Here is an 8,944-nt window from a genome sequence, read left to right as displayed (position 1 = left end):
AGGTGACATTCTGCAGTATCCTGTTCAAGAGCATCAGATATATAGAAGCAAGAACATCTGACCACAAAAAAATAAAGGCACTCACTTTAAATGGCAAAAGTTGTTCAGTTTGTATCATAGTTTTCTCTGTTGATAGCATTATGCCAGGTTGTCATCGTTTTTTCTCTGCTTTGAAAAATATAAATACAAACAATGCTACAACAGAAGTGCTGTAGTAACCACCAGAGGGAGACTGTGTGTAGCCTGATAGAACTCTGGATAACATCCTGGACACACCATCTCTAACTCTCTTTAATGAGTCCCATGGAAAAGACACAGGATGTCTGGATAGAGACCTTTAAGATGCTTACTGGGACGATAAAACATGGTTTCTTTGTTTTCGATTAAATTATTTTATTTCAGTCCCAGCAGTAAAAATCTGCCAATCATACAAATTCAAGTACTAATTTCAAATGATGAGCAATAGTACTGTGACATATTGCATATTGCATATATGTAGATAAAACTGATATATTTAACCACAAATGAGACTCACTGTGGTGATGCAATATTTATAATTTATTATGTCTATACAAAATAGACATGGTCTATGATTTAAATGACTAGCATCCTCAAATTCTGTAGGGTGTTTTTTAATCAGGCATTTTGTTTCCAACTATCTTTGTCACAGTGTTGTACTGTCAAATGGCACCAAAATTAAAACCACAGGCAACCATATTCGTGCATTCAACATTTATTTATTGTTCATTTCATTGAACATTAAATCGTTGATTTCTTTTCAACAAAAAGCTTTGGACTGGCTTCTACTGCTCTGTTCCTTTCTTTACCCTGAAGCATGGAGTGCATAACTCAATGGTCTGAATCTAATCTAAGCACCAGGTGCCAACAACACTTCACAGAGTACACTGTTCTTTTCTTTCCTTGCTCACTGAAAATAACTAATTTGCTGTGCGAGCAGACAGCTAAGTTGACGAAGTCCAGTGCTATCTAGATCGCAGACCCAGTCTGATCTGTTCCGACTTCGTGGCAGTGTTGTCCTGTCCTGACTGAGGACCAACTACTGTCATTGGTTATTTAAAGAGAGCACCCTGTATTCCTGTCACTTCTTTACCTGTGTAAATAAAGCATGTCAAGATAGACATCTGTCAATGACAACTATACTACTTTCATCTCTCATCATCTCACAACTTCAACGCATGAAACCATACAGGGAAATTATGCACTCTGATGTAAAGTATCATGTGAAGGCAATTTCAGGGTAGAAGGTGTTCCCTTGTCTGTAGTGAACCATTTTTACCTTCCAAGTTCCCTGATTTTTGCAAATATATATTCTCGCCTCTGTTTTAACACTATCTCTCAAGACCAAGTAGACTCTGTAGTTATGTATACACCTTCTCATGACTTTCCTTCATCACCCTTGGGTCAGCCAGTGAGTCAGTATCACTTGCAAGCATGCTTGTAATGAAACACAGTCTGCATCTCTGAAAACATTCTCATTTGAACAAAATTAAATAGAAAACAAGAGAAAGGCTATGAATGACCCCATTCCAAACACAGTGTCTTTAACAAGAAGATTAAATCACACACTATCATAATCATTGATTGGTCAACATCCCATTCAATAGATCTATACTGCAGTTACAAGATGCAGCCCATGACCATATTTTCTTGGAATATCACGTGTTTGTCAGCGAGCACGGCCCTGACATGCACACTTTTACTGTACAGTGCCATCCAACCCGATTTGCCTCATCGGTTTCCATCAGTTGAGAAATATCGCCTCAGTTCTGTCCATCGTGTGTCAATTTATCGTCCTGCTTGTAACACAGGTGTGTTTAAAAAACAGGAGAGAAAAAACTGACACAAAGTCAAGTCTCTGGAGCTCAACACTGCTTTCCTTCTCCATTAAAGGCTTCAAAACAGAGGTTACTTGGGGGCCGGAGAGGGGGGTGCGAGTGTTTCGGTCCAATGAAATTCACCATGGTTTCCCGTGAAGACAGTACTCAATCTCAGGCTCCAGGGGTACCAGCCTGCTGGCCCATGAGAGGGTCTCCGCCCTCCATTGTGTCCTGGGTAGGGCTCTGCTCATTCTCCGCTGTGATGACTATGGTGTTCTCGTCTATGAGCTCACAGGTGGGGTTGGAGAAGGCAGAGAGGGGCAGGGTGATCCTCTGCATCTCCCGCTCATACACATGCTGATCATGATGTTTCTTTATGTCCCGAGCCCTGCAGCAAAAACATAAAACAAACATATACATCATTCATTATTGTAAAACTGGAGGCAGCCCTCGTCTAGTAATTCATTTTTGTCAGCCCTCATTTATAAAAGTTTCCATTACCAAAGCTCAGTAGGGAAATTGCAGACTTACGCCATCTGCTGGATGTGTTCAAAGGTTTTTGAATCATCATTTGTTTTAAATTAAAAAAATCAGTTAAGCTTGAACTTTCCTGAAACAGCAATGTTGTGTTAAGAAACTAAGCTACGAATAAGATAAAAGCAGAATATTTTGTAGAGCCATGACTGTGAAGATTAAAATGCATTGTGGAAAATAAAATGTATATATTATATGCACAAATTAACTACAAGGGTACTATTTAATCAAAACACAGTAGATATTCAGCCATTGCAAAGCATTGGTAAAGAAATGCTATTAAGCCATCAGTAGTCTCGCAAGCCAGACTGTTGTCTCCCACAATTTTCAAATGCTTCCGTCATACAGTCTGGTGCACGGAAGCTCTGAAAATGATCAAGCGATAAAGCGGATGTGACAACGCCTCCCCGCTTCCATTTCATCTTTACAGTTGCTCAAATGTGTCCTAATATAAATAAAAATAATCTAAACGTATATAGCTTGCTGCTTAGCAGAAATTAAAATAATTCAAAAAGAAAAAGAAAATGTGTTTTAAAATATAGTTTAGTGAATGGAAATGATGAACAGATTCCAGCTTCCTGTCTCTGCTTTCCGGGAGGTGTAGTTCCAGACTCTATATAGCATTCAGAGATTGTGGAATAGTTGTCTGGCTACGGGGGAACTGCTGATATACAGAGAACAGACTGAAACTGCTTCCTGCCAGCCTACTTCTAATGTTCCACGGTCCACTACACCTACCTATCCTCACAGATTCTTTGAACTGTGGTCTGGGTCATTTTAGGACTAATTTCCCTCATTCCCTCTAGCATTACTGCAGGCTGCAGCTTTTGCTTATCTCCTTCTCAAAATAGATAACAATGACAAGGGCCCAGCTAATCAGATTGAACAGCCAACCACAGATCTACAAGGGCATGTGGTGCTGCAGTGGATTTACGATACCCCTCCACAATCGCTTTTCTCCCTGGAATATCACACAAAGATGCTTAAAATAGACACAGGCTGTATGCTTTTCAGAAGCATGTCCCCGCCCATGTTCTGTTGTGGTTGCTGTGACACAGGCATCTGAATGGCCCTCATCACATTAGCGTGCCACAAAAGAAAGCTGACTAGAGAACGGAAATAATAGCAGCTGATGATGCTCTCCGCTCCACAGATCCGTAACAAGCAGCACTAAAACATGTGCCCTAACAGACAACAGTATGTATTTTTCTTGAGAAGTTGTGTGTCACTGGACACGACAGTTGCCAGTCAATTGTAATATTATCACATAGATAGACTTTCACAGTAGACCATTACAGTATTTAGTTGAGGAGCAGTGCTTTGGATGCTCTAATTGACTATATTCACACAGCAATTAATCTTGGGGGTTTCACCTAAATATAACACAAAAGCAAAATGGCTGCCATGTGAATGTGGTCAATTATTATTATGTGTTGTACAGAAGGAATTCCTGTGCAACCAAAAGAGGACGAGGGCCCCAATTCTCAAGATACATTCCACGGTATACTGGTCTATCAATAAAACACAACATTTTGTTGGCGCCTGATGCTGGCAGTTTTTGGTATTCTCATTCATTTCTGTTTGTCAGCCATGCATATATTGCATATTATCTCGTGTAGCCACTAGCCAGTCGATCAGAGATCTGCCTACTGATGTCTGGTGACATCAAAATCTAAAAAAGCTAAAACTGGGTGATAACATTACCAAAATTAACAGACTTTAGGGTGGCCCTTCATATTGGGATGGTATCAGGATTGGTTTTCAAAGCAGTGTGCATAGCTTAAGCTTTCTTACGGCTGGTTTTCTCCGGCATCCAAGCCCATTCATTGAATTTAGATTTCCAAAGACGTATCAGGAGGCAGAGATCTCTGATCGTCTGGCTAGTGCAAATGCATTGTTTTCATACTATGTGTCATGTTTTTGCACCGTGGGCAAAACCAATTCCTGTATGTCCTACCTACAAACTGCTCACACCTTGTCTGACCCTTCTCATATTCCTATTTTCTAAAAGTTGTCGCGGTCTGCAAGAATTTTGAATGATTCAGACACTGACCTCTTGTAGAAGTAGCCCATAGTGATGCCGACACCCAGGAGGATTATAAGAGTCATCATGAAGATGCCAAGGACATAGCCTGAGACGCAAAGACAGAACACACTTAACAATCCACAATATCAACAAAAGATTAATTTCAAGGAACATGTGTAGAAGGGAAAGCAGTTACACTTTGCTACTATATCTTTTTTAGAAAGCCACTTCATCTGGAACATACCAATAGCACCCAGGTCTTTTTTCTTTTTTGGTCCTGTGTGTACTCTCTGACTGATGCCCATCACTTCTCCTGGAGCAGGACCTGATTTAGCTGGTTGGAAGATCCGCATCGCGGCTGTAGTGGACGTTGGTTTGAGGGTGCCAGCTGTATCTGCCACCGTGGAAGCTTGTTCTGAAGACAGAATGAACCAAAAAAACCTCAATATCATAAGTTTTACTTATGAACATGCTGTGTGTGGTGCTATAATTGAGACACAAATGGAAAACCCTCCAATTACATTTACACATGAGGCAAAGGCGTTTTTTCCTCATGTGCAATTGTAATTATAGTGTTTTTGCACCAAGAGTACCTACTCTGTGGACTATTTGATAATATATGAGATGTCGTCGAATATACAATATAATATCATGGTTTGGTTCTAAGTCTGTTGATCTATATTGTTTTATAGATACTTCTGAGACCGTATAATAGACCCAATTCTTGTGTTTGTTAGCAGCAGCCTTTTTTCCCACTGTTAATGGGATTACCATTACTATTACCATGACACAAAGCTATATGACAAGAGAATGACAAATTCCCTGAGACTGCTCTTCTTTGGTTGTGGGACCATAAATCAAAGTATTACTTTTTTTTGGAGAGGGTTGAACCAACTCTCCTCACGTGAGCTCATGGTGAGATCACGTGTCTCAAGAAACATGATGGTGCAGCTGCACACATCAACATCTGCCATTGGGACATGTGAGCCTCACATGTGAGGAGAGTTGGTCCAACCCTCTCCAAAAAAAAGTTGTTGTTTTCCAATTCTGCTGGAGTTAAAGGGCATGAGGTCATAGTGGGTAGCAGCCAATTACGGGCTGTATCTAGGGAAGCATGTTTCTTTCACCCAATGAGTTGAGTTGTTGGGTGTGGCCTATGTCATTCCTGAGGCAACTGAGGCAAGATTTAGGGCTGTTTAAAACTTCAGTCTGCAGACAAAGCATTTGTTATTGTTTGACTTGGCTTTGCTCTGAGATGGCGGAACAAAGGGCAAGGTGGATGAATCCTCCTAGTGGCTCAACTCTAGTCAACTGAGCTACAATACTATTAGGTTCTTGACTGGAAAAAAAGACATCTGAAGACAAAATAATGGCCATCAATCGGTAAACTCTTATATACTCTGTAGAGAGTTTGATAGGAACCTGACTGTGATTATTTTGGTTGACTAACAGTGCCTCATAGTGAATTCTGATTTGAGAGGTTGCTACTGCTCTGTTGAATAATTAGACTATTTATATAACTGCACCATTGTCCTCCAAACAATTCTAATTTGCCTCAAATACCCCAACTGCATTAATGAGAGCTCCTCTCTGGGAGCAAACCTAGCCAGCCAAGGGACAATAATTAATTAGAAAAATCACAGGAGACAATAACAATAACAACAGCAAAAAAGAGAAGAGGAAAGAAAGAAAACAAGAGGCCGCCATCTCGCATTTTGTTGGCTATATTCTGAATTGGATGTTAATTTGAGGCACAAATATTTGTTTGCTATGCATTTATAATTTGAATGGTGGATTGTTTTTGTACATATATCCCTAGTTCACTGCAGTTATGAACATAATATACCAAAAACATTTTTTTATGCTTTTGCGCTACCTTTGCATGTGTCGATGGAACAGGATTGTCTTTGGACCTCTCCATCTGGGCCGACAATATAGCACCAAGGCCTCTCGGAAGAGTCTGGATTACGGCAGTAATTGTGGTCCCCGACACCTAGGAAATAAGGCAGAAATATGACATGTGAGACCCATGGACAAATACTATTCGTCTCTCTTGGTGTCTGAGCAAATCCCTTGATTCATTAAACATTAACACATCTTCATCACACTACAATGAACACATCAGCATTATCGCAAAGAATAGAATCAGCAACCATTTTTGGATCCATCCATATTGTATAGTATATTGTAAAGAAAATCTAATTACTAAAATATGATGTAAATAATTTCTATTTTTAATATTACTAACCTTTTAAACATTCAAGCGCTTATAGGGGCCAGCCTACTGTGCATTGTAAAACTGTGTCACTGTATCATCAAACATTAAAACAAAGATGAAAGAGTCATGGATAGCAGCCAACATGCCTCAGTCAACAATGCTGTTGCACATAATAACATCAGTGACATTTCAAACCACCCCTCCGCTCCTCCGAGTCAAGTAACCTAACCCTTGGCGATATGTACAGTGTCAGTGTGTCGTCATGCCATGTGAACTGAATGACAAGTAGAAGGGAATCATATTGATTTGGTGGGATGCTCAATTGAGCTCTTCTTTTTTGCATCTCCTTACCTGTCATAGAATCAGTATGGCTTCTGGCATCATAGTCTCTGGTGGTATTGGTCCAGATAAGACAGGTTAGTCCTGAAGAGGAGCTGTGTTGTTCTCCTCTGTAGTCCAATCCATTTGATCTCATACAGTCTGAACAAAATAATTTAGCAAAGCAAGCAAGATAAATAAATGCCTGTTCTGTTCCATAGTCATGTTTGTGTTTACAAAAGAAAAGTAGTTGAATGAGCAATCAATAATGTTTAGCATACTGTAGCCATTTATTGTTATAACAAAACATGTTGAAATTGATGAAATACTTAAAATCGTAACATACAATGGAACATACTTTACAACAATAGAAACATTTAATACTCTGGAGTCTGTACAACAATATGCTGTATGAAATTACCTTCAGCCTTTGATGCACTGCTGTCCACAAAAGCCACACTCAGCAAAACAAAGTGCAAAGAAAAAAACATTTTGCATAAGTGATGTGATGAATACAAAAAATGTGATAACATACTGCACTGTAGTGCTAGTTTAAAAAAAAATGATGAGAAAATATCGAATGTTTTTAAATGTAAGAAGAGCCTATGCTGAATGGATCAGTCAAACTGCTCCCTTCTCTCGAGTCACAGCCCTTGTTTTTGTCGAAGCGACGGTTCTCAGCTTTCTTGGTAAACAGCCTCAGAGCCTCTCCTCTCTGGCAGGAGGATCGTTGCAGTGGAAACGTCAAGGTCCTAAAGCCTCACTCGTTTCCTGCGAGCAGTGGTGGAAAAAGTACTCAATTTTTTTTACTTGAGTAAAAGTATCAATGCTGCTGCAATGTAGAAATACATACTGTTACATACAAGTAAAAGTCCGGAATTCAAAATGTACTTGAATTAAAGTACAAAAGTATTGGTATCAAAATGTACTTAAAGTATAAAGTATAAAGTAGCCTACTCATTATGCAGAATGTCCCATTTCATTAGAATGGAAACAAGACAACTCTGCCATTGCAAAAAAAAAACTTGCCCTCGGCAGATTTGGTCTGGCACCGCTCAGTTGTGATTGGATTTCACTCCCTCCGAAGTAGTGAGGGACCAATCAGAATCAGGGCCCAGTATGCAAATATTGGGCCGGTTTATCACCAGAGACATTTTTTGAATTCGCCATTTGGAAATGCAGGTTACACAGAGATTCCAGACTAATATCTACGCAGTGATATTAGTTTGGCCATGCCAGGCTACCAAGTTTATAAAATGTATGAAAATCCTTTGAAAATAGTAGATCTACACAAGCTAGCCTAACAACACGTTGTGTTGGGAGCTTGTAGATCGGCTATTTTCAAATAGCCTACGTATATAGGGCTTAAGTGGTTAATGTATATTTTGTAATAATAATCAAAATCTACAAACTAGTAACTAAAGTTTTCAAATACATGTTTTGGAGTAAAATATTTGGATCTGAGATGTAAAAGATGTAAAATATAGAAAATTGGAAGTACTCCAGTAAAGTAAAAAATACTTCAAAATTGTTCTTAAATATAGTATGTACTAGTTACTTTACACCACTGTTTACGAGGCACGGGGCCAAATCATCTGACTACAACGCCAGCCAAGGGAGGGAGCTATTTAATGAAGCTGAGCCAACAGTCTGACTATAATAAACAATATGCGGGTGGCAAGCAGCCCCATGACTAGAAACATATCAAGGACAACAGGTGATAACGCCTGCAGTTTACCAGAACCTTTAATAATAATAATCAGCTGTGTAACTGATTAGTTCTAGTTCTTGACAGCCCATCCACTCGCCTGGGGATTAATTGGAAACAGTTAAAATTCCTTAATGCCTGAATATATTTTTACCTAAATATCTGTATCTGCATACACATACATCTGTCTGTATCACACACACACACACACACACACACACACACACACACACACACACACACACACACACACACACACACACACACACACACACACACACACACACACACACACACACACA

The 8,944-nt window shown here is 39.5% G+C and overlaps 1 protein-coding gene across 1 annotated transcript; it reads right to left on the bottom strand.

The window, feature by feature from the left end:
• Positions 1-507: 507 nt before the first annotated feature.
• Positions 508-7,621, bottom strand: pik3ip1 (phosphoinositide-3-kinase interacting protein 1). The gene is made up of 6 exons (XM_084055108.1): positions 7,356-7,621; positions 6,968-7,096; positions 6,275-6,391; positions 4,643-4,813; positions 4,426-4,504; positions 508-2,226 (listed from the first exon to the last, which is right to left on the bottom strand). Exons 1-6 carry the CDS (start codon positions 7,465-7,467, stop codon positions 2,010-2,012), a joined length of 825 nt encoding a protein of 274 aa, XP_083911234.1. The 5' UTR covers positions 7,468-7,621; the 3' UTR covers positions 508-2,009.
• Positions 7,622-8,944: the final 1,323 nt, after the last annotated feature.

The sequence above is a fragment of the Gymnoscopelus microlampas genome, assembly GCF_963454915.1.
Source record: "Gymnoscopelus microlampas genome assembly, chromosome: 4".
Taxonomy (NCBI): domain Eukaryota; kingdom Metazoa; phylum Chordata; class Actinopteri; order Myctophiformes; family Myctophidae; genus Gymnoscopelus; species Gymnoscopelus microlampas.
Note: the sequence above shows the minus strand (reverse complement) of the source record. Positions and strands in the feature narration are given on the sequence as shown.

Bases quoted from the DNA above. Each gene is read 5' to 3' on its own strand.
- pik3ip1 (XM_084055108.1), bottom strand. From the start codon at position 7,467: ATGTTATCACATTTTTTGTATTCATCACATCACTTATGCAAAATGTTT. The intron at 7,097-7,355 runs GTAATTTCATAC...TATTTTGTTCAG, and splicing joins CAGTGCATCAAAGGCTGAAG to ACTGTATGAGATCAAATGGA. The intron at 4,814-6,274 runs GTAGCGCAAAAG...TTCTGTCTTCAG, and splicing joins TTCCATCGACACATGCAAAG to AACAAGCTTCCACGGTGGCA.